This window comes from Crinia signifera, chromosome 2, assembly GCF_055691185.1.
Source record: "Crinia signifera chromosome 2, ASM5569118v1, whole genome shotgun sequence".
Classification (NCBI taxonomy): domain Eukaryota; kingdom Metazoa; phylum Chordata; class Amphibia; order Anura; family Myobatrachidae; genus Crinia; species Crinia signifera.
This window is the reverse complement of record NC_139218.1, coordinates 295,856,507-295,882,947: the sequence shown is the minus strand read 5'-3', so window position 1 is coordinate 295,882,947 and position 26,441 is coordinate 295,856,507. Positions and strand designations below refer to the sequence as shown.

At 41.2% G+C, this 26,441-nt stretch overlaps 1 protein-coding gene across 4 annotated transcripts in view; it reads right to left on the bottom strand.

Moving 5' to 3' along the window:
* The window catches only part of TBC1D4 (TBC1 domain family member 4), a 135,384-nt gene that overhangs the window by 12,938 nt on the left and 96,005 nt on the right, over window positions 1-26,441 (bottom strand). For 2 of the 4 annotated variants that reach the window (XM_083168855.1, XM_083168857.1), the window contains 5 exons: window positions 16,534-16,694; window positions 13,623-13,832; window positions 8,556-8,711; window positions 6,709-6,867; window positions 3,168-3,412 (listed from right to left, as the gene is read on the bottom strand). In XM_083168855.1, the coding sequence (XP_083024981.1) occupies window positions 3,168-3,412; window positions 6,709-6,867; window positions 8,556-8,711; window positions 13,623-13,832; window positions 16,534-16,694 (931 nt within the window). Of the gene's footprint in view, window positions 1-3,167; window positions 3,413-6,708; window positions 6,868-8,555; window positions 8,712-13,622; window positions 13,833-16,533; window positions 16,698-26,441 lie in introns of all 4 variants that reach the window. The other 2 variants (XM_083168856.1, XM_083168854.1) reach the window with 1 other exon arrangement.

The following is a 26,441-nucleotide window of genomic DNA, read 5'->3' as shown; positions in this document are numbered from 1 at the left end:
AAGGCTAATTGCAATATACAGATGTGTCTGCATACATCTTGCCATGCAGTCTGTAATAACAGAATTGCACAGGACCCGACGGCTCAGTCACTCAGGAGAGTGAGCCACCAGGTCTTGTGCAACTTAAACGTCAGGCATCTTTTTTTTTTGCATTAGTCACAATGCAAGATGAGTCTGTGATGATTAATTTGCAGTAAGACACCTACAGATGTGTCCACATACATCTTGGCTTTTTTTCTCAATTTGTCACAACATGTAAAACACGGCTTAGCTGTTTGTCCAAATGTAGCAAGTAGATAGAGTCTAAAAAATTTCTGAAGCAGTAGAACTTGTATAAAGTAATAGATTAGAGAAGCAAATTTTTTGAAAAATCAAAAAGCGTGACTTTTGCAAAGTCCAAGGTGTGCCATATTGCGCCATACATGGTGCAGTAAAACCAAGATGTACTTGGACACATCTGTATATATGACCAAGATGCATTTTGGCAAAAAAAAATAGAGGTGCCTGATGCTAGAAGATGGCATGCCAAAATGGGCTGTTGGTGCGACTACAGCAAAGATGTAGGACTACATATATATATAAGTATGTCTCACTGACAACAGCCTGCTTCTTCGGAGAGCTGGTTGCCAGGTTGGAAAGGCATAAAGCATGCACAATATTCGAGGAATGTTCAGAATATAGGTAACCGTTCATTAAGTATGGTAAAGGTTTACAAAAGTTTAATACAGTGGTTCCCAAACAATTTGAATCACGGCACCCTAAAGTATCAGAATATTTTTCACGGCCAGCCTAGGCCAAAAGTTGGTTACTAATTTCAGGAAAAATATTAAATTAGTTGGGATTTATATGTTTTCCTTAGATCCAGTTATGTGGTTAGAAACATGATTCCCTTCTGTTTACTCACATATTCTTAATTGGAAGCCACAAGCACTGATTTTGCCTATTTCATTGGCCATAAATAACTTGAATTGGTTCTGGACCACCAACCTGAGGCACCCCTGCAACTGCTCCAAGGCACCCCAGGGAGCCTAGGCGCACAGTTTGGGAACCACTGGTTTAATATATACTATGTATTATATACTATGTATACAAAAGTGGATGGACACTGACAGCAAACAGATCATTTTATGGACATAAGTACTTTGTAGGTCCAACACGTGCAAAGATTACTGCAGACACTCTGCTTGGCAAACTGCCCACAAGTTCTTGGACAACAGGAGGCGACAGGACAGCTGTGACACTGAAATAATTTGAGTCTAGAACACATCTGAGCCGACATGTGCGAACAGGCGGTATTTCATGCCTTACCATGCACTAGGGCGTGGAGGGAGAAAAAATTAGTGTGCCCTAAGCATGGCGAGCGCAGCTAGCAATGTGAGGGGACATGTTGCTATGTTACGGTGTCGCCATTCGTGACAAAAAAAAGCGGGAAAAAACTCATGTTGACCTTTTGACTGTCGACCTTCACCAAGTCGACCTAATGCATGTGTCGTGCCCTAATGACCCTGTCGACCTAACCCCATGTCGACCTTCAGTGGTCGACCCAATGCATGTTGACCTTTGTGCTGTGGACCCGATGATTTGGACTCCGAGTTGGCCAGTCCATCTGGGTTATTGAAAACATCTCTATACTTCTCAGTGGTACAGTAATGCAACAATGCTTTACAGTTAGTGGAGGATGCCAAGCCAACTAAAACAGCATACCACCACCGCATCATGCTTTACTGTAGGCACTGCACAGTCTGGCATTAGACGATCTCTGGCAACCACCAAACCCAAATACATCCATCTGGTCTGAAAAGTGTACATCGTCCCTCCATAACAATCGCTGCCATTGTTCAAGAGTCCAGTTGTTGCGCTCTTTACATCATCCTAAGTGCTGGGCTGCAGGCTTCTTTGTTATTAGGGGTTTATGAGCAGCTTCCCACTCTTAATAGCAAAGTGAATGGGCCTCCCTATAAAGTGTACTTAAAAGACACAGTGGATTTAGGCACATTCCTAACATCTGTAATGCTTCTTACACTGATACTTCCAATAGAGCAGCCTACAACGATCTCCTTTACAAATGGAGTTACCACCATCCCGTAGGCCATTTCATTAGCAAATGATCTTATCAGTGCTCCTCTATGCGTTTTATACCTTCACCATGGTCTGCTGCAGGTGCACAACATATTGCTTGTGCGGGGTGGTGTTCAGTCCCTTTTCGTCATCATGTATACTGCGGCCGCATATTGGGGCAGATGTATTAAGCCTTAACATGAGATAAATGCAAGTGTGATAAGGAGAGATAAACGTCCAGCCAATCAGCTCCTTACTGACTTTTTTCAAACACAGCCTGTAACATGGCAGTTAGCAGGTGATTGGCTGGACATTTATCTCTCCTGATCACCCTTGCATTTATCTCTTGTTAAGGCTTAATACATCTGCCCCATTATGCCTTATGTAAGTGATGGCTGGCAGCTGTAAGAATGGAGACTTGTTCCCATTCTTTACAACCACTTGCCTTATCCTTCCAAAAGGTCTCTGCAGAGACGGCAGACACTGAAACGAGGGGGCTATGGAACGGTCAATTGCAATTTAATGTATAAATGCCCCATAAATGGTGGTCTGAGTGCACGACCTCTGGCTATAATTTCTGGCATGTCAATTCCTTATGAAAGAGTGGATAACGGAAGTATATTTACTAAAGAGTGATGTTATAAAAGTAGAGATGTTGCCCATAGCAACCATATTCTAATTTTTATTTATCTAGCACTTTCTAGAAGATTATTATCTAGAACCTGTTTAGTTGCTATAGGCAACATCTCCACTTCTATGAACCTGCACATTAAAAAATATACCTGTAGGTCTCTGAATATGGGCGTGTTCGAGTCTCAAGGCCGGGACCGGCCAGCAAAGGGCAAATGGCTTCATAAATATTATAGAGCTTAGGACTATGCAAACTCTGGAATTTGTATTGGATCAAAACAAAAAACTTAACACGTTATATATAAATAATGATATACCGTAATATGTAGCTCTGATGCCATCACCTCAGCCTACATTAAGAACACGTGTTTATCAGAAGACACTTCTGATTTGTATGCTCTGTACAAAACCCAACATCTTAATTCCAGAATTCCTCTGTGACATTTAAACCCCATTTAATCGATAGTGGTTGTAAGTACCTGAAGAGACATCATATCCGGCCGATACTGCTTACGGAAAGAGAGGTCGTACATCAGAAACTTCAGCATTTCAAAAGATTGTTGTTCACTCATATGAAGGAGAAGTACCCCTGCCACAAAACTTATTCCCTGACAATAGCCAACTTCTTGGTCTAGCAATGAATATGCTTTGAGGAGGTTATATAGGGACAGCTGCCCCGCTCCCAGCTGTGCAGAGAAATAAGGGTGGGTGGGGAAGGTCCTTCCTGTAAGAAAAAAAGGCGATAATTCAATTCCTTGCACTACCTAGAAATAAAACGGCTCTATTAATCCGGTTTTAAAAGGTAATATGTTAACGCGCATACACGGGATGAGGTTGATAGGTTGTCAAGTATAAGGTCGACAGGCAAAAGGTTGACACATGGAAAAGGTCAACATGGGCTTTTCATAATTATTTTTTTTAAACTGACTTCAAGTGCCCAAATAAATGGGAGTTAGATCTAGGTGTAACTCTCACCCCTGCCCAGTGGCAAAATATTTTGCAATCCTCGTACTCCATGTCCAGGTGCCTCAACCACACTGAAATGCATATTAAATTGATAAATAGATTATACCTCACTCCAGACCGACTCCATACATTTTGGCCCTCATGTTCTAACCTGTGTTGGAGATTATGCGGTAATGTAGGCCACATCTTTCATATATTCTGGTCCTGCCCCGTGATACTACAGTATTGGAATGAGGTTTTCACCTTGATCAATACAGTACTCAAGATGAAGGTTGCACCTGATCCTGCTTTAGTGTTGCTTCATGTTATCCCCCCTACTATTCCCTTTGAAAGCAGTATGTATTAGGGGCCATATTCACATTGCTGCTCGTGCCAACCTGGCCCAACAGTGGAAGCAACAACCCCCCCCCCGACATTAATGAAAGTTATTCTTAATACAAATGACCATTTCCTCATGGAAACTGATTTAATTCCATATTCTTATCTGGTAAATTCCCCTTTTGTGCGTTGGCTCCCATGGCACACATATGTGACAGAGGGCGAAGGTGCCCAATATTTCCCAAAACCTTCTCATTCCGACCCACTCCAGTTTAGCATGAATGAAACCCCTACCGTCTAATCGTTGGAAGTTTTACTACCTATATTACTTTCATTTCAGAAATGATTCACATCTATTGGGCCCTTCAGTATCTACATTTTGTTATTAATGGAATGTGACTGTTGTTACTATACTCTACTGATGTTCCTGTGAGTTCATTTAATATAAGTATTATTCTATATGCCAGATTCTGGATGTACCCCACCCCCACCCCATCCCTCCTAAAGGCCCATACACACTTGAAGATTTTCATTTCAAAAGACTTTGCCAAAATCTTTGATAGATATATCTGTCACCAAAGTAGTGCGTACACACTGATCTATTTTCCCAAAAGAGCAAGAGATGTTCAGGAGGTGAAAGACTTTGCTGAAAATCTTTCATGTAAAAGGCTATTTACATAATGGGCTGGGTTTGATTTCCAAGGGTGGGAGAAGGGGCCATATTATTCTGTGCATTTCAGTTTTTGGGTCCTGATTCAGAATTGATCGCTGGGCGGAGTATATTCGGAGAAATGCGATTTTGCATGCGATATCAAACGCAATTTAATACCTCTTTATTTCCCGACTATCCACTACGGCGTGGAGTCGAAATTATATAGTGTGGCGAGCGCAGCGAGCCACTGAACCCGAAGCGTGGCGAGCGGACACGGATTATGGTACATTACTGATATCGCATTCCGTGTCCCCTTGCGGCGCTCGCTACGCTCGCCACGTTTCGGGCTCGGTGTCTCGCTGCGCTCGCCACACTATATAAAATCAACTCCACGCCACAGCGGATAGTGGGGATATGAACAGGTATTAAATTTATTTATTTAGTGGCGCCGTGAAACTACACAAGTACCCGCCGGTCTATTGGATTATGTGTGTACGCAGCACTGGCTGAAAGATTAGCCACTTTCAGCCCGCATGCCGCCCCGCCGACTCCCCCTGCTCCCTCCCCCCTCCCCCAACATGCACCTAAATTCCGGCTACAGTACCCCTCCGAATGGCCACAATTTCGTCAGGCTGCTGGGCACCCCTCCGCCCGCAGGTCCTTCCGGCCACACGCCCACCTGACATGTCTGCCTGGATGCCCCCGCACCCCCGCAGCAGCTTCCAGGGTCCCCAGCCGCTGCCTCCTCATATGTTAAAAAAAAAAGCAGTTGTTAAAACGTTTATAAAATGAGACCACTGCCACCAATGTGAGATTGCCCACAAGTGTATTTATATTATAGATATATTTATGTATATCTATATATCTATATAACTATATATATATTTATTATCTATAAATATAATATATATATTATATTTATAGATAATAAATATATATATATATATATATATATATATATATATATATAGATAGATAGATAGATAGATAGATAGATAGATAGATATATATATATATATATATCTCTATAATATAAATACACTTGTGGGCAATCTCACATTGGTGGCAGTGGTCTCATTTTATAAAAGTTTTAACAACTGCTTTTTTTTTTTTAACATATGAGGAGGCAGCGGCTGGGGACCCTGGAAGCTGCTGCAGGGGCAGCCAGGCAGACATGATCGTGGAAGAACTGGAGGACCTGCCGGCGGAGGGGTGCCCAGCAGCCAGACGAAATTGCGGGCATTAGGAGGAGTACTGCAGCCGCCCGGAATACAGGTGCGTGCTGGGGGAGGGGGGAGGGAGCAGGGGGAGGCGGCGGGGCGGTACGCAGGCTCAAAGTGGCTAATCTTTAGCCCGGCAGCCCGGCGTACACACACAGAGATGATGGCTGAATAAATCAGCCATCATCTCTGGCATGCTGGTAAAACCAGCAGATTAGAGACTTTGACAGCGATGATGCGGGAGCGCGCATCATCGCTAGTCTGCAATCTGGGAGGCATACACACTAGGCGATTTTCAGCGGAAAATCGCTCAAAACTGCTGTTTTGACCGATTTTCAGGTGAAAATCGTCAAGTGTGTATGGGCCTTAACCCACCCTCTCTCACCAATGTTCCTTTTTTTACTTCTGTACCCCATATAAAACGGTTTCTCTAATAAAAATTTATTGATGAAAAAAAAAAACTGACTTGTAATAAAAAAGTGTGCCAAGCGCAGCGTGACACCCTGTATAAAAAAAAAAAAAACCCTCTTGTCTATATCAACCCTTTTCACGTCTTGACAGGTGCTCCGTGCAGCACATCGCTGGCACACATGCGATACACCAGCGATTCATGCTGTGCGATCTGTGCAGACCAATGTTTTCTTCTGAGAACAATGGCCATCTGACATCTGCATGCAGTCAGACGATAGCGATGCGGCTATCGCTGGGGAGGGGGGTATACAAACTGGGCAATGTGTGCTTAATTTCTAAGCGATGTAGTCAGATGAACACAGTGTTTACTTAAATAATTTTGATGTAATGAGGTCACGTCACTGAATTATAATTGCACATGAATTCTGCACATACATTAGAACAAACACATACCAAGATCAACAAGTATTGCATGCTGCTGGGCTGTGAGTTGCTTTAGAAGGTCACTGTATGTTATATCTGATGGCTGCTGTTTGCTTGGCATCCTGTGTCTTAGCCGATACTGTACAGACAAAAACTGCCATATCTCTCCCCGTTTGCATTTTGGAACACCTACAAATCAGAAAAAAACAACATTTTTCAGCAAAATATAGGGGGAACAGAAACATATGAACAAAACTAAGCTACATCTCCACAAACACTAATTTCAAATAAATATCTCAAATTCCTAATACAATGGTTTCCTGTGATTACTATACTCTGTCCTCTACATGCAATTGAAGCCTATGGAAATGTTCAGAAATTCTGTATTTAAAACATAAAACAGCATACAAAGTAGTAATATTGGGTTACTAATGTGAAAAAAGCTAAGTAATTTCAATTGTTATAATAGGAACAGAAAAACCTGTTAAATCACAGCTGCAACTCACAGTTGTGAAACAAACTTAATTGAAAGTATGTAATGAAAGATGAACAACAAATGTAGTAATTAATATATTCTAAACTTGAGTTCCTGAAAAATGGTTCATATTCTATCCATCTAATATATGGAGTATGCAGGTCAGAATTCAAACGGTTTGTTTTGGCCAACATCTAATATATTATCGGTTCTGCATGGTGGCAAAACAATTAACTTCTTAAAATCCTAAAAACACAGCATTCTGCAAATATGCCTATGGAAATCATTTGTTACAGTATCTGAAAGCTGCTTTCAGATAGTCAGTGTGCATCAGTAGCACCTGATACACACTGAGCATACTGCGCTGTTGATACATAAACCTGACCAACAAAATCTAATTGTGTAGGCACTGTATTGTTGCATATACAACATGTTTTGGGAGTAGAGAAACCAGTCCCTATTTCCCAGAGAGCTTCAGGTACACAACTCAGGAAACTTTTCTACACCAAATCTGTGTATTACAGGGATTCTCTGTGTCACTGAGACAGCCACTCAACGACTGTCTACAGTCTCAGTGACCAAATCAGCAAACAGTTCTGTTTGGAGGGGCTGGGGGAACCAATCAGACTCTATCATGTCGCAATTGCATCCTAGAAAATTATAGACAGAATCTGATTGGTTTCTATGGGCAACATCGCCTGAGAGTGAGTCAGATAGTGAATGGAGTTTCAATGCTATTATTGCTTATTTGTCAGGGTGCAGATAACCTGCACCCTGAACAATATTTATATATATATATATATATATATATGTTGAAAATCACGCTGTCTGGTTTCTTTCATGCGAGTACCACTGGCATCACAGACTGCATTTCAAGCAGTACCATTGTGCAATATTAATTGTGGACCAGGTGTGCTGTTGTCTGGTGGGACTTATTAGCAGCAAAGTAATATAAAAAAATAAGACCGATATAGACTGCCTTTCCAGTATCATCATAGTAATACCATTCATATACTTATGGACTGTAATAATTAAAAACACACAGAGGTGTATTCAGTGCCGCGTGGGGAGGGGTTTGTACGGCAAAGATGGCTTATTTTCGACGCAGAAAAACAATTGTCGCCGCCAAAACCCCCTCGCCATATTTAATGTTTCTGCTGCATTTTGTGGCAAGCCCCACCATTTTAATGGGCCCACTCGCTGTTTTCACCTCACTTAAAAGAACCAGTGAGGTGGAAACGGCGAGCGAGGGGAAGGCAGTTGAATACTTTTGCCGACGAGCTACCAGCACTGCTCGCCTTCATAGCTCGCTGCCAGAACCTTGAATACCGCCCATAAACTTTATTCTTGCAGCAGTACAATTGTGGGATTTTAATTTTGACACAATAAATGAGGACCGTACCTTCCTTCAGGGTGGCATACATCTCCTCCATGTCAAACCGGATTTTTGTTCTGCAGTTTAACTTCTTATCCCAAAGACTGGAAACTTCTTTATGGCATGTTCCCACTTCATCATAATCTAATTTAATTTTCCTAGACTGTAGCTCATCTCTGCTTGCTGAATGGAAAGATGGAAAATGGAATTTATTATTACACATAAATAACAACAAGTCAATTATTTTTATAGTAAAGGCAGAAGAAAGTATCCTGTTTACGAAGGGGGTGAATCAATTATTGTTCACCCCAGCTGCCACTTGATGGCGCCCAATTGAGCAATTAAATTGTTGCTCCATTCCGGCATGCATACTTGACAATTTTCACAGCAAATTTTGACAAATTCACTTGGCACTCAAATGGTTAAAGCTATTGCAAAGGTTTCATTAAAATAAGGGGTCAATAAAATTAGAAGCAAGTTGGCAACGAGGACTCAATTCACAAATGACTGAATTTACTACTTTTGGGTACGTGTTTCTTATAAATACTGTAGTTTTATAAAGGCATCACAACAGCAACCCTGCTTATCCTTTTCCTTTTAAGATGTTTTTTACACCCAAAGCTGCATTGAAGGTCATATGAGAGGGGTGCGGTATAGCTCACAGACAATGTCTAGTTAGACAGTCAATAAGACATGTCTTACTTTTGTCAATGTCTAATTAATGCATGTCTAACGAAGGGTACACATGTATTTTTCTATTTGATTTTGCTTATAGAAGCAAAATCTAATCAAAATCAAATGGGCATCAAATGGTTTTTCCACATTAGATGCAGATTCAATCCCGATACGCGTTTATGTTTAGTGTAAAACAAAGAAAATAGTATGACAAGACTATATAGTAGAAATCGAGCGAATGCCACATGGAATCAAACTCTAAACAAATTCCACATCGAATTGTGTGTACCCTCTATTAGACATTGCCAAAATTAGTCCGACAGTGACAAAAGTAACGACACAAGAAGAATGTCGACATATAAAATCAATATGTGTACATGGACATTGTATAAGTGTACTGCATCCACGCCATGCTTCGGCCACGGTGCCTCACTGCGCTCAACACACTATTCTATTCTACAATATTTCTGCTTTCAAATACAGTAGCAGTCTACAAGCAGATCAGTTATTAATAACTTCCCTTCTCACCACCCTAACCCACTATCAAAAAAACAATCGTAGGTATTAATCATTATTATTTATTACCAGTTATTTATATAGCGCATGCATATTCCGCAGCACTTTACAGATAACATTTGAATGTTCAAATCAGTCCCTGCCCCAGTGGAGCTTACAATCTATATTCCCTACAACATGTACACGCACACACAGTCATTCTAGGGTGCCAATTAACCTACCCATATATTTTTGTATAGTGGGAGGAAACTCAAGTATCCAGAGGAAACCACGCAAACACGGAAAGAAACAAATACAAATTTCACTCAGGTGGGAATCAAACCTACGACCTCAGTACTGTGCTAACCATTACACCATCAATGCTAGTGTACAGAAATAAAGGTGTTTGACTCACTAAATCCAGATTTTTGCTGTTATTTTCTGACATCGACTTAAAAAAAACTGAATCTGAATGGGAAATATTTATTAATTGGTGCAAATAAATTTGTGGTGTAACCAAAAGAACCAAAGTGCAAGTTCCTAACATTTAAATGTACAAGGATAATGTACACATCATAATTACATAAGATAACTCCCAATTGTATTCAACAGTAAATGCAAAGATTTTTTATATATTACTTCCAACAGCAGGCAAAAGGAACAGCAGCTATTTGTTACTGAGAAACTAACTGCAGGGTGCACTTCCAGTTCTGTGCGGTGGAAAGTACTGAATTTTTATTAATATATCATACATACATGAAATCAGTATTGTAATATCAATTAAAAATATAGACTAAACTAAAGTTAGATGTGCTAGTGTCTGATAGGTTAGGTCTTGTTTTATATAGGATGTACTGTGGGGTGGGGATGAGTTTTTTTTTATAAATGTTGCATACTGTGGGCCAGATTCTCTAATACCCCTTTCCCACTGCAGGCTTTACACGTGTAAATGCCGTTTTTTTAGCCTTTTTAAACGGCTAGAGCTGCAGTGGGAAAGCTCCAGGTTGCTTTACACGGGTAACAAATACCGTTTTTTGTTACCCGTGTAAAAAGCAGTGTTTTTAACGTGTAATAGCCGTTTTTTCGGCAGTGGGAAAGGGGTAGCCCTTTACCCGTTAAAAAAAAAAACGGCATGGGGTCCCCCCCCACTGCCGTAACCAGCACCAGGCTGAAAGAGCCGGGGCTGGTAATAAAAAATCAGGAAACCCGACAAATAGGGGTTCCCTGATTTTTTACAACCAGCCCCAGGCTCCAGGTCCGGGGCTGGTTCCCAAAATACGGGGGACAAAATGACTAGGGGTCCCCCGTATTTTAAGAACCAGCCCCAGGCACAACCAGCCAGCAGGGTAATGCCACAGCCGGGGGACACTTATGATATAAGTTCCCGCGGCCAAAGCATTAACCCTACCGACCAGTCAGCCTGGCCAGGGGCCCTGGGGGAGTGGGGACCCCCCCAATAAAGGGGTCCCCCCCCTCCAGGACTTACCTGACCAGGCTGAAGCCTGGTGCTGTCCTCGATGCCCCTGGGCGGTGGGCATCGAGCTGATGGTATTGTGTAAAAAATAGAATAAAAACCATTGTCTTTTACTGGTGAACTATGAGTCCCAGCAAGCCTCCCCCGCAAGCTGGGACTTGGAGAACCACAAGTCCCAGCCTGCGGGGCATTAAAGGGCCCGCTGGGTCTTGTAGTGCCACAGTAAAAGAAAGAGTTAAATAAACACACTGACACACGTGAAAAATAAAAGTTTAATACATACATAACACATACATACTGATACTTACCTATCTTGAGCCCGTAGGTAGCCCTGGTCCTGATGTCCTGGTCCGTGTCGGCGTCTGTATCCATGTCGGCATCCCTGTCGGCGACGGCGTCGGCGGTCCGGAGTCCGAAGAAATCCATTTGGGAAGCTGTGGAAGGAAACCATACTCACCTGTCCCAGCGCGACGTAGTCCAGGTAAGGTCTTTGCAAAAAAAACAAACCGACACCCGAACCAAGCGAACAGGCAGAGAGCCGCACGGTGTGTTTACATCGTGCGGCTCCGCCCCCGAATGCCGCTATTGGCCGCCTTGCGGCCTAGCGGCCAATCAGGAGCCGCTAGGCCGCAAGGCGGCCAATAGCGGCATTCGGGAGGCGGAGCCGCACGATGTAAACAAACACACGTGCGTCTCCGTCAGTCCGGTCTGGTTCGGGTGTCGGTTTGTTTTTTTTGCAAAGACCTTACCTGGACTACGTCGCACTGGGACAGGTGAGTATGGTTTCCTTCCACAGCTTCCCAAATGGATTTCTTCGGACTCCGGACCGCCGACGCCGTCGCCGACAGGGATGCCGACATGGATACAGACGCCGACACGGACCAGGACATCAGGACCAGGGCTACCTACGGGCTCAAGATAGGTAAGTATCAGTATGTATGTGTTATGTATGTATTAAACTTTTATTTTTCACGTGTGTCAGTGTGTTTATTTAACTCTTTCTTTTACTGTGGCACTACAAGACCCAGCGGGCCCTTTAATGCCCCGCAGGCTGGGACTTGTGGTTCTCCAAGTCCCAGCTTGCGGGGGAGGCTTGCTGGGACTCATAGTTCACCAGTAAAAGACAATGGTTTTTATTCTATTTTTTACACAATACCATCAGCTCGATGCCCACCGCCCAGGGGCATCGAGGACAGCACCAGGCTTCAGCCTGGTCAGGTAAGTCCTGGAGGGGGGGGACCCCTTTATTGGGGGGGTCCCCACTCCCCCAGGGCCCCTGGCCAGGCTGACTGGTCGGTAGGGTTAATGCTTTGGCCGCGGGAACTTATATCATAAGTGTCCCCCGGCTGTGGCATTACCCTGCTGGCTGGTTGTGCCTGGGGCTGGTTCTTAAAATACGGGGGACCCCTAGTCATTTTGTCCCCCGTATTTTGGGAACCAGCCCCGGACCTGGAGCCTGGGGCTGGTTGTAAAAAATCAGGGAACCCCTATTTGTCGGGTTTCCTGATTTTTTATTACCAGCCCCGGCTCTTTCAGCCTGGTGCTGGTTACAGCAGTGGGGGGGACCCCACGCCGTTTTTTTTTTTTAAATTCTCCCCCCCCCCCCCCTATCTTTACACTGCTTAAACGGGTTTTTAAACGGGTAAGTGTGAATGTGACAAAAACAGCTTTTAAACGGTAATTTACCGTTTAAAAGCTGCAGTGGGAAAGAGTCTTTATGGCTCTTACCCGTTTAAAGACCCGTTTAAAAAAAACGGGTCTTTACCCGTGTAGGCAGTGGGAAAGCAGCATAAGCTTCAAAAGTGATAAACTGAAGAGTGATAAACAGCCAGCCAATCGGCTCCTGTCTGCCATGTCACAGACCGTGTTTGAAAAATGTCAGGCAGGAGCTGATTGGCTGGCTGTTTATCACTCTCCAGTTTATCACTTTTGAAGCTTAGAGAATCTGGCCCTGTATCTAGATGATGCTAAAACTGTATTTTCGTTGCCATGTATCATGGTAATAATAATAATGATAATAATAAAGTGAATCAAATCAAATGTCAATATTAACAAATGCCATATAAAAAGGACTACTTAAAAATAAAGGCGAATTCAATATTTTTTTTGTTCATAGCTACAGCTTTCATCTTAAGAGAAAAGAGCAATTCAATTCAATTTGCTACTGGACGTGAGTACCACGGGCACCAATCACTTATGTCGCACTCAAGTACACCATGAAAAGCTGCAGAAAGCCTCTAAACTTGTGCATGCTGCTGTTAAGTCACTCAAAAGCCAAACTTTAGACAAATGTCACTGAAGCTGTGAGAAGAAATTCATCCCAGCAGCAAATATAATTGAATAGCTCATGTCACTTTAGATAGGAGCTGCGGCTATGGAAAAACAACTTAATTCCCCCCTAATGGGTGCAATTCGTGAAATCTCTCCCACTACAGAGATTCTAGACTAACCTTCAAGTTTCAGGTTCTCCTTTTCCATTCTCAGCAATAAGATCTGTTGATGTATTGCTTTCCTCCATAACCTCTGAAGGTCTTCAGAATTTCGCTTTCCATCAACATTGTCTGCAGCATTGTCATCTTGAAGGAGAGAGACTAATGGGTCCTCTTCCATAGTTGGAGGGAGAGGAGATAATGGCAGCAAATCAGTTACATCTAAATGATCTGAAACAATGGAAATACAGAACATTTACCATCATTTCCATGGTGTCATATCTTGCAAATTAATCACCACATTCCTCTCGAGTCATGTCTGGTGAATTGTTCAGTCAAGGAGAACTTCTACTATGTCACGAACATGGGGAAACACACACAGACTTCCTTTTTAAGCTTTATATTTTGGTAGTTCTTGTTTTAGTGACAGATTTAGATCCTATTTTCAGCATTTCTGAGTAAAATGTATGATCGAATACTGGAGTGATACCTAATAAAGAGATACCATTTTTTAATGATTAAAGCAATACTGTACATACAGAGCCAACAAAATGAACCACAGAAAATGTATATTTGGACTTTTATTGAATGAGCTTCTAAAGGGAAAATTAAACAAAAATGTTTAATATTTAGAAATTTTTTATAAAATGAATGTCTTTTCATGGGGGTTATTCAGACCTGATCGCTGAGGCGTGAATTAGCAGCACCCTGCAATCACTCTGCAATTAGATAGCCACTGCCCAGTCAGAGTGAAATCCAGCCCTGTGCAAGTCTGCGAATGGCCTGTGAAAATATTGCAGGCCTTAAATCAGCTGTAACTCACTCACCATCGGACGATTTTCTCACTGTGGAAAGTCTGTGCATAGCCCAGGACCTACTTAGCCGGCACAATAAAATCATGAGGTTGCTGGCCGGGGCTGATTCACAGACCCTCCCTCCCAACACCCGGACATGCGTGCGTTTTTCCTGCACTCCTAGAAAATGGCTGGGTAACATCCACAAACGTCAGCTTCCCATCAATCACCTTGTGAATGGCCCAGCGATTGAAAAAAAGAGACACTGGATTTTATTGCAGGATGGCTTCGCGATTACGCTCTACGATCTATTTCGCACTCGTTTGATAATCGCTCATGTTGCGAATTGGCAGTCATGCAATCAGGTCTGAATAACCCCCAATGTTGGGTTAAACCTCACATTCGAACCATTATTGCTCCCTTTAGGATTCCAACCACAGTGGAGAGGTTCTGTATAACCAATGTCACTAGGATGCAGAAAGAAGTTTGTAAAGCAAAATATTTTGCTAAAAATTATAATTGAAGAGAATGTGTATAGTTTGCAAGAGTAAAACTTCTCAACGGGTGTCCGCTTGTGTACAGTAATGTACGTTTGTACATGTTTAAAGTAACAAAGTTAAGAACTGGTAATATTGTTACAATTCTTCCAGAGTTGAGGTCCATACATACTGTAGTGTATGGACAACGATGAATGGGAAATTCGCTGGGGTGTAAATTGCTCAGTGCATACACAATGAGCGATTTTCGCCCTTCTGAGCAATTTACCCAGGGGTTGATGATTTTCCATAGCAGGATGCTATAGAAAGCTGTCCATCCTGTCATTCATCTGCGGGTAATACCATACGCATCATATACCATACACATCAGCGCTCACCACTCATCGCTGTCCCATACACACCGGGCAGCTTTTGAGCTCAAATGAGTAACCTGAGCTATTTTCAGCTCAAAATCGCCCAGTGTGCATTGGCATTTAGACTGGGCACACACCATAGGATCAGCTCCTACCTGCCATGTCACAGACTGTCGTTTGAAAAATGTCAGACAGGAGCCGATTGGTTGGTTGTTTATCAGTCTCCATTTTATCATTTTTGAAGCTTAGTGCATCTGGCCCTTGATCTGTATCATATAGCATGTACCCACATTCAGTCATTCGTTGAATAATCCCATTGGATGTGTTAAACATCCAATGGGTACTTGTGTATTAGCACGGCGCCCACGATTTCCATCTTATGGCATCTTATACAATTTAAAATTGTATACCATTGTATATGGCATACAATGGCATACAATGAGATGAGATGAGATTTTAAATTATATAAGCACACTATGCTTTCAATGTTAATTGGCCCCCCTATAAGATTTTTAATTGTATAAGCACCCTAATGGGTGCTTACAATGTTAAATGCACCCCCACGCCACCCCCACTATCAACGCCAACCCGAAGTGTGGCGAGCGCAGCGAGCCCACGAGGGGCGGCGGTACGCGTCCTCCGACCTTTTCATTCCCCCACTATCCATGTCGGCGTGGAGTTGATTTTATCTCATCTCATCGTATGCCATATACAATGGTATACAATTTTAAATTGTATAAGATCGGGTCCCATCACAGCACATCTCATCTCATTTCATACCATCTTAAGCCTTATGGTATGCAATGCGATGGGCGCTGTGATAATACACAAGTACCATCCAATGTATTAACATCTTGTCTGATGGGTCCCCTAAAATAACTTAATAGCTTCAGCATTTTTTTTATTTTCGCATTTTATGAAATATATATAGATCTGAATGTATGTAAAAGACTCCATGACAAACTTCACAACCAAAAAACCCCTGCCTATCTAATGGAAGCTGTAATTGAACGTGTGTAATGGCAAGCTTGCATTCCTGTCCCAGCCACTAGATATCAAACTGAAAAAATGGGTCCTGATTCAGATCCTGGAATGAGATGCGCAGGACCCCTAATGCACCATACTTTTTTTTTAAAATAAGGCTAACAATCTGGCATTATACGATAACATAGTTTGTGCATGCTTATCACTGCACCAAGAAAACCCTAGTGAGAACGGTAATAATTCATTGTAAGATAAATAACAAAAGTAATCCACAAAAACCAGGTGGTCACAATAAATTACATACCTCTATGTTGCATATCTGAGGGAGATTTAACCATTGGTGAAGCTACCCTGAGGAATATCTGCTGACGCCACGAGATCCGTCGAGGTGTATGGGATGTTCCCGTAGTAATTAATGAATCATTACTGAGAGAAGGGAATGTCTTCCTCCTACCTTCAGATTCACTGCTGGAAAACATTTACAATAATATGAATCAATATACATGGAAGGAGACCAGTTACATGGATTGACAGTCTCTTCCATATAGGCCATAATTGTGTACTTGCATGAACTGTAATTGACCCTCTAGATTAGTGGTTCTCAAATTCTTCACCCTCCTTCATTAACCAACAAGAACCTACAGTAGTATCTCCTATATGGAATCCACTTATCCACGAATTATAGCAAACTGGCTTAGTTGCAAATATTAAAACCATTGTTGTACTTCTTACCCAATCTAAAGCACTGCATCGCCTTACCGAGCTTCAAATACATAATAATTATGTAATACAGTGGTGGGTGGAATGAGTGCATTAACTACAGGATTGTCATGCTTTGATATAATGGGTACAAAGATCTACCATTGTGATGGCCACTTTTATTATTATCTTTGCCAAAGATTTTTCACTTTTTTAACATTAAGTTCAGGCAATGTTTTGGGTTGTAGTTCTTTATTCACTTTATTTAAATAAAAAAGTAACATTTGTAAAAATAAAACTACTTATAAAATGAGGAAGAATAACATATCCTTAGTGTGTCATAAGATCTAAAGGTCACCTTGGAGCTGCATGTTATGTATAAAGCCACAAGGAATGTGCATTTATAATAAGTGTATTTTTAGCTCCGATTAGCACATTTAGGCCATTATACATCACTATACTATATATAAACTGCATTTGCCCAACTACCCAACAGCAACGCTTAAAATTAACCTTACCTTAAGTCTCAGCAATATAGCCTAAGTCACAGTTTGAGAATCACCGTTCTTGATAATAAATTAGGTTGCACGATACTGAAGCATAATTTAAAAAATAGTGCATTTATATGCCCAAGCAGAGTAGTTAAGAATAAGGCAAATTTTAATTAGACATGTTTTTAAGTCCCGAGGCAAAATATCACAAAACTAGTTTTAACTTAATTACTTTTAATTAAAAATAGAATTTAAAGAGGTCAATAAAACCGCCAACTCGATTCAATACAGTTAAGTTGTGGTTTTCATTAACGTTAGCAGTAATTGGAACCTATTTAAACTAAAATTATATTCTACGCAAATATTAATCTTTAGTCTAGGAAAAGAACACTAGTTATATTTAAATGGTAAATGTACAAGGGACAACCACACATGGAAGACCTACCCGTAATATGATGCTTATTTAAAAGTACAAATATACATGATTGCTTCCTAAAAAAAATGAAGAGTAGAAAAACAAAATACAGGATAGGTTTAAAAATAATCTGCCTTTAAAGTCAGTTGAAAAAGGCATCTAGCGAGTAGAAATTCAGAGAAATAGAAAAAATCAACTAAGATCGTCACAGAAAGGTTTAACCCACTTTGTTATAACAGAAAATGTTATCTGATGGACTACCAATTGGCACTTGGGATTGCAAATGGTTCCAGATGAAAAGGCCCACAAATGTAACTAATCAACAATTAAAACTACAGAAAGTACAGACTGATACTAAACCGGTAAATTACTTATTAAGCATTTTTCATGTTACTGGTATTTGGTACTACAAGTGGTTATCTTAGTCATATAATTACATATTACATATTATTGTATTTTATTATTAATGATGTGTGCATTTAGAGGTGGGGGGGGGCGTGTCCAGGGGATTGTCCCTCACTTGCTGGGATGAGGAACATTCTTATTTTATTGCTCTTGTTGAATACTTTACTGTATTCAAATGTGCAAAACATTTAAAGTGGGATTATGGTGAGCCATCAGATTAATCTTCCATTTTGTCCCCATTCTGATTCCATTAACTTTATTTTATGAAATGTTGGCGGTCTCAATACTCATATAAAAAGACAAAAAAGAGAGAATTGGCAACAACCTGCGCTCACACGGAACGGCTGCTAGAGAATCACACAAATTAGGGCTACCAAACCCAAAAATACATGCAATACAAAACGAGGAGTGGATCCCCACAGCGCTATTCACAGGATTTTTCTTATTGTCTTTATTATTCGACCATTAATATCCGGGGTATTCAGGCCACAGGAAAAAGAAGAGAGAATCTCTTGGTTACCATCAATGTGAAAATAAATGTATACTTAAATGGTCATCCACCACAGCAGTGATTAAGATTCTCCCCAAACCAGGAAGAGATCTTTCACTACCAGGGTCCTACCGCCCCATTTCACTTTTAAATCTAGACTATAAATTATTAACGAAGATAATTGCAGATAGACTAAAGCTAATTGTCCCCTCCATAATTCACACTGACCAAACCGGATTCATCGCAGGCCGACACTCCTCAATAAATGTTCGTAAAGTCATAGCAGCACTGACCCAAAAAAACCCACCTTCCAATCCTGACAATGCCTTCATCCTTTCCCTAGATGCCGAAAAGGCATTTGACCTGATAGAGTGGCCACATTTATACCATACCCTTCATCGCTTTGGTTTCCCTGATCAATTTATCAAAACACTTAATACCCTTTATACAAACTCTAACTCCCAGATATCCTGCAATGGACTTCTATCAGACCCCTTCCCTATAGGCAGGGGCACAAGACAGGGATGCCCCCTATCTCCCTTACTATTTGCTATTGCTCTAGAGCCACTGGCCATGGCACTCCGCCTTTCACCTATATACAAAGGAATACCTATTGGAAAAAAGGAAATTAAAGTCTCATTATTTGCAGACGATATGCTCCTGTTTATCTCCGACCCCCTCCCATCCATACAAGAGATCCTCAGACTTATCTATGAATTTGGCCAAACAGCAGGATACAAAATAAACACTTCAAAATCGGAACTTCTCCCTATCCACTCGTCCACACCCCTGAGTCCGGCAGTGTCAGCTCTCCCCTTCAAAATTAATACTTCCCACTTCAAATACTTAGGAATTCAAATCCCTGCTGATATAACCAAGATATATGCCCTAAACTTCAAAGAGACTATTTCAAAACTCATACTCAAAATCCAAGGCTGGCACGATCTTCCTCTCTCCACATTAGGCAGGATAGCTGTAATAAAGTCTATAATCTTCCCCAAAATCCTATACATTATGCAATTATTACCTTTTGCATTATCCCCTGAGGATGATAAACGCCTCAAGAAAGTCATTGCCCACTTCATTTGGCATGGCAAAAAACCCAAAATTGCTCACTCCAAATTGGTAATGGACAAATACAATGGAGGTGCGGGAGCTCCTGACTTTACGTCCTACTCAATTTCTATTCTAGCAAGATGTGCAGCGGACTGGATACTGGGTAAAAGCTCATATACAGATAATCTATTAGATCAGGAAATCTTCCATCCTTACTCACCTAACGCCCTCCTACATTCAAAAAGGTCCCTCATTCCTCCTCATATACTAAAACACCCCCTATTCCATGATACATACAACGCCTGGATTAAACTTCACAAATGCGTAGCAAGCGACCATTCCTCCTCGCGCTATGTCACTCTATGGGGCAACCCTTCATTTCCTCCATCCCTTTCAAATGCTCTTTTCCTGCAGTGGAGAGAGAGAGGGCTGTGCACGGCAAATCAGATATTCGATCCAGGGGGCATCATACATACTTACTCAACACTGAAATCCAATTTTGATCTACCAAACACACATTTTTTCATGTTCCTTCAAGCACGACACTATGTGACCTCGCTTCATATAGATTTTCAGACTTCTAAGCCCACTTCCCCTGTGACAAGTCTACTCCAAAAATGGCACACAAAACCATGCAAACTGAAACACATCTATGATCTCATAGTCAACATCCCTTCCAAACCATACCTCAAAAAGCTTACTCAAACATGGATTACAGATATCTCATCGATCACCTCTACTGATATGATAATACATAACTTCGCTACATCCATGAAAACACTAGGCTCAGCATATCTACAAGAAGTCCACTTAAAGACGATACATAGAGCATACATGTCTCCATCTATAAGATCTCACTTCGACCCAGCAGTCGGTGCGGCGTGCCAAAGGTGCGGGAGGTCTCGGGCAGATTTCTATCACTGTATGTGGGATTGCCCAAAAATTCGACGCTTCTGGAACAAGGTATATCTATTTATCAATTCCAATTTCAATCTGTCTTTAAAGCCCTCTCCGCTGGCGAGTCTGTGTCTGAATTTCTGTGAATGGGCCGGTATCCCTACCTCTAAGGTTCTATACCCAATGTTTACTATGCTATTCACCATAGCTAAAAAACTCATACTAAAACACTGGACAGTGAAGACGGCGCCATCAACTCTCCAACTCCACAAGATGATGCTACAACATTTATATTTCGACAGGAAACATATGTTACAACGGCTACCCACTCCCACCCAATTCTTTGACAAAAAATGGAACCCATATATATCTACTCTAGACATTGATTTGAAAAATAGACTTTCAAATTCCTTCGATGTATCGGATTGGTATACTTTGACTTATACATAGATCCAAATTACCAGACACCCACGCTAGAAGAGGCGTATGATAACTAATCCCCTCTTTATAACCAAATATCGTACCCCATACCAGCCTGATGCATCGGTACAAGACTGTAAGACGAACAGTCTCCTACTACTTTACTATTTTACTGTTAAAGTGTTATGCTTATGATATTAAAAAGTTGAAATGTGGACCTACCAACGGTCTAGACTAAAAAGGTTAAACTCCCAACACGGAATGGAATCTCAATGTTAACCCTAAGATGTTATTTCGATTCCCAATCAACGGGTTTGAGATTGAGTTACACTAACAGTTAGTAGGAAAACTCTGAGACGCAGCAGAGTTGCTATGTACTTTACGCTTAGACATCCCCCCCCCCCTCCCCACCTCTCTCTCCCATTCTTCCCCCTCTATTCTCTCTTTATCTTCTCTATCATAATTATAATAGAGTTAGTATTTCTGACGATGTTAGATTAGTATGCTATAGGACAACAAAATTATCTGTATGAGACTTCTAAACACCCATGCAATAAGAATTGATGTTGATCCCGCATAATATGAGGTATAGGTCTAATATTCTGACCAATTTTCTAACCAAACTGATGTCTCTCTAAGATCCTGACGCAATTGTACCACTTACGATTTGTCTTATGTAATACTCTCATACTTGAACATTTATATCTTACCATGCTGAACTTTGTTGTAATATCTTGGACATGCTGATTGTGTTATACGCATACGCGTGGAAACTTTAAAACTCAATAAAAATGTTTATACAAAAAAAAAATGGTCATCCACCACTGCAACTCACCTAGACTGGCTAGGAAAAGTACACATCAAGGTTTCTTTTGTAAGGCATCAGTTAGGCACTCATATGAAAATCAACTCACCTAGGGCATGTACCCTATATACATCCAAAGGTTTCTTTTATTGAAGTATACCCCGGGACACTTGTATTTCAAGTGTCCCGGTGTATACTTCAATAAAATAAACCTTTGGATGTATATAGGGTACATGCCCTAGGTGAGTTGATTTTCATATGAGTGCCTAACTGATGCCTTACAAAAGAAACCTTGATGTGTACTTCTCCTAGCCAGTCTAGGTGAGTTGCAGTGGTGGTTGACCATTTAAGAATACATTTATTTTCACATTGATGGTAACCAAGAGATTCTCTCTTCTTTTTCATATAAAAAGACGTACGGTCCTTACTCATTTTAAATAATTAAATGTAATACTCTTACAATAAACTCATTGGAATGCTGGAGATGTTTCCTTCCGCAGGGCTTCCTGGTTGATTTAATGCATACCGGCTTCATTTATACGCAGTCTAGAAGTGTAACCATCCTTTTACCAAAACATCTCTCTTATACTATACTAAACACTGTGAGTGACCCGGATATCAAAATTACAGATACACCTTATAATATATTAAATATATATGGCCCTAATAATCACATACTGGAATTATTTGGTAAATTATCTCCGCTACTAGCAGAATAGAATAGAATCAACTTTATTGGCCATGTATGCTTGCGCACACTAGGAATTTTCAGTGGATTACAGTGCAGCATCAAACTGAAAAAGGGGGGGGGAGAGACACATTACATATATTACATAAAGACATTACATGCATTCCATTTCTAGCTACGACTATGGTGGTCAGGTCGCCAAGTAGGGACACATTGTTTGGCTGTTGATATTGGGATTGCATTCGCTTTGATTGGATTGTTCAAGTGATGGACGGCTAATGGAAAGAAGCTTCTTGCTGATCTGGGCGTTTTGACTGGGATGGACCTGAACCGTCTTCCGGATGGTAGGATGTCGAACAGGTTGTGCATGGGATGCAGCACAAAGCATTATTCACCGCTTATACTAGGAGGCAATTTAATACTGTTAAAGATCCTCTTTTGGATAAATCACCATCATCTAATTTAACTTCTGGAATTTGGACAATCAGAAATAAATTACTAATTGAATAATCAATTAACTGATGTTTGGAGGCTCTTTCACAACTCTAAAAAATAATTTACCTTTTATGTGGGGGCCCAGCACTCGTTTTCCCGGATAGACAATTTTTTTGCGACTAAAGTCCTTAATTCAAACAGTGTCTTCAGCTGACATACAGTAAGCGATATTATTATTTTGCCATCGTACTCCTATTACTTTATCTATAAGGCCACCTTTGATTGGGGTTTTACATCGAACCTGGTGGTTCCTCTCTTATTTATTTGAGGTCGATGACTTGAAAATCTTCCTTAAATGTCACTGGGTCATCTTTTTGGATAAGAACATTGGCATAATCCCATATTATTGTGGAAAATTTTAAAACTGTAATGCATGGCCATATTATATCCTATGTTGATAACTGTAATAAATCTCTTAAACAATATGACTCTCTTAGACATTACAAACTAACTTTTTCAACGGTTTCTGATCCATCTGAGAATCATTTTATGGTTACTCTCAGGCTAAATATCTATTGGATGCTTTTTTACTTTCCCAGGCACAATTACAACTGGAATACACCAAAAGCCATTATTATAGATGGGACAACCAAAAGGGCCAATTATTAGCTTCTTTAACTGAAACATGGTGCTGCAGAAACCATATTGCGCAATTCAATTAAAAATAGTTTTTATTTATTTATTGCACACAAATTTCACTGGTAATTAATAACCAATAACTTAATATAGCATATAAAAAAAGGATAAACCTTAATAAATCTGCAATATTTTCAGTGGATACGGTTCCACACTAACCCAATTAACCGGGTTAAGATTTTATTGGAAACAATGATCCCGATTTCTTTGAAGGTCCCATAAACTTCAAAAAGAAACAGTCTTACCTGAAAACTGTAGAACTGGACCGATACTCAATTTATATTCTGATACACAGAACAAACCTTCCCTGTGGCTTACTAAAAAGTTTATGGGACTTTTTTTTTCAAAGAAATCAGGATCATTGTTTCCAAAAAAATCTTAAACCGGTTAATTGGGTTAGTGTGGGACCGTATCTACTGAAAATATTGCAGATTTATTAAGATTTATCCTTTTTTTATATAGGGGACTCGTAATGATCGGCACTCCACGGACTTTTAGATCCAGAAACAACAATCAGCAAACAGGCTCTTAGAGCAAAGTTTCGAACCTTTATTGGTTCGTCATCAGGCAGTGTACAGACAATACAATATACATAATACTGAACTTATATCCGTTTGTCCATCCCCATGCCCATCCTTTGGGAATAAATAAATTATTTTAATTGAATTGCGCTCTCTTAAAATCATTTGTATTTTGTTCATTAAGTAATTATCCAAGTGCTTATGGGAGCAGCATAATTAAATACTTAAATAAGTGAGAACTAGGGATTTTTAATTGTGGTGATATATATTGAAGTTGTTGCGCCTAATTTCTTGTCTGTTTTACTAGAAACCATAATATATATATATATATATATATATATATATATATATATATATATATATATATACGGGGACCCGCTCATTCAATGCAGAGAGGGTCCCACTCATTAAATATTCACTGCAGAGCGGATCCCGCTCATTACATATGCAGGGGGTGGGGACACGCTCATTAAATATTCACCGCACAGAGCGGGTCCCGCTTATTACATACGCAGAGGGGCGGGGATCCACTCATTACATATGCACTGCGCTAGGTCCCGCTCATTAGATATGCACGGAGCAGGACCAGCACAGTGCTCACTTCTGTCTGGGTCCTAAATGCTGGTTCAGAGTAGAGATGTGCGGCGGCCACTTTTTCGGGTTTTGGATCTGGATCTCCCTTCGTGTTTTGGATCTGGATTGGTTTTGGCAAAACCACCCTTGTGGGTTTTGGTTTTGGATCTGGATTTTTATGAAAAATGCTAAAAATGGCTAAAATAACAGAATTTGGGCCTGTTTTTGCCCCTAAAGTATTATTAACCTCAATAACATTAGTTTCCACTCATTTCTAGTCAATTTTGTTTTCATTTACTGTAGTTGGGCCAAAAGGGTATACCGAGGTAGCTGGATGACTAAGCTAAGCGACAGCAGTCGGCATCACATACATGTGGACCTTACACTTCCAACCTGGCAGAGCGGCACTGCAGGGGCAGACAGGGTGGCAGTTTAATAAACTATCCCAAAAATAGAGAAATGCTCCAAACAGCAAATACAAAGAGGTATCGGCCTTTTTATGACTGGTGGTAGCAGCTTCAGCACTCCCACTATTTCCTCCTCCATCATCCTCCAAAAATGTGTTTTTATTTTATTTATTACTTTTATTTCTTTTTATTACTTTACACTGGACACTGCCCCTGGACACAGCCTGTCACCCTGGACACAGCCCCTGGACAATGGACACAGCTCCTGTACACTGGACACAGCCGTCACACTGGACACAGCCCCTGGACAATGGACACAGCCGTCACACTGGACACAGCCTCTGGACACCGCCCCTGGACACAGCTCCTGTACACTGGACAATGGATATATGTCACGCTGGACACAGGATATATGCCGGCACACATTACATGTCACACTCAACACAGGATATATGTTGTGTCTTGTGACACTGGACACAGGATATATTGTCGTCACACTGGCCACTGGATATATGTTGTCACACTGGACACAGGATATATGTCGTCACACTGGACGGAATGGGATCATTCGTCAGACTGCATTTAGGTCTACAGTCATTAGGTCGACCCCACTAGGTCGACTGGCAGGAAGGTCGACCTGACTTAAGGTCGACATGGGCCAAGGTCGACATGACTTAAGGTCGAATTTGCATAAAGGTCGACATGAGGAAGGTCGACTGGTCATAAGGTCGACATGGGTTTTTCACTGTTTTTTTATCCGAATGTCGACACAGTCGACATGGACACAGTTGGCAATGAGAATCGGACCCTCGCATCGCTCGCTTCGCTCGCAATGCTTCGGGCACGGTGCCTCGCTGCGCTCGGCACACTATTTTATTCTCCCACCACGCCCTAGTGGATGGTAGGGTATGAAATACCGCCTGTCGGCACATGTCGGCTCAAAAAACAGTGAAAAACCCATGTCGACCTTATGACCAGTCGACCTTCCTCATGTCGACCTTTATGCAAATTCGACCTTAAGTCATGTCGACCTTGGCCCATGTCGACCTTAAGTCAGGTCGACCTTCCTGCCAGTCGACCTAGTGGGGTTGACCTAATGACTGTAGACCTAAATGCAGTCTGACGAATGACCGCATCCCCACTGGACAATGGATATATGTCACGCTGGACACAGGATATATGCCGGCACACATTACATGCCACACTGGACACAG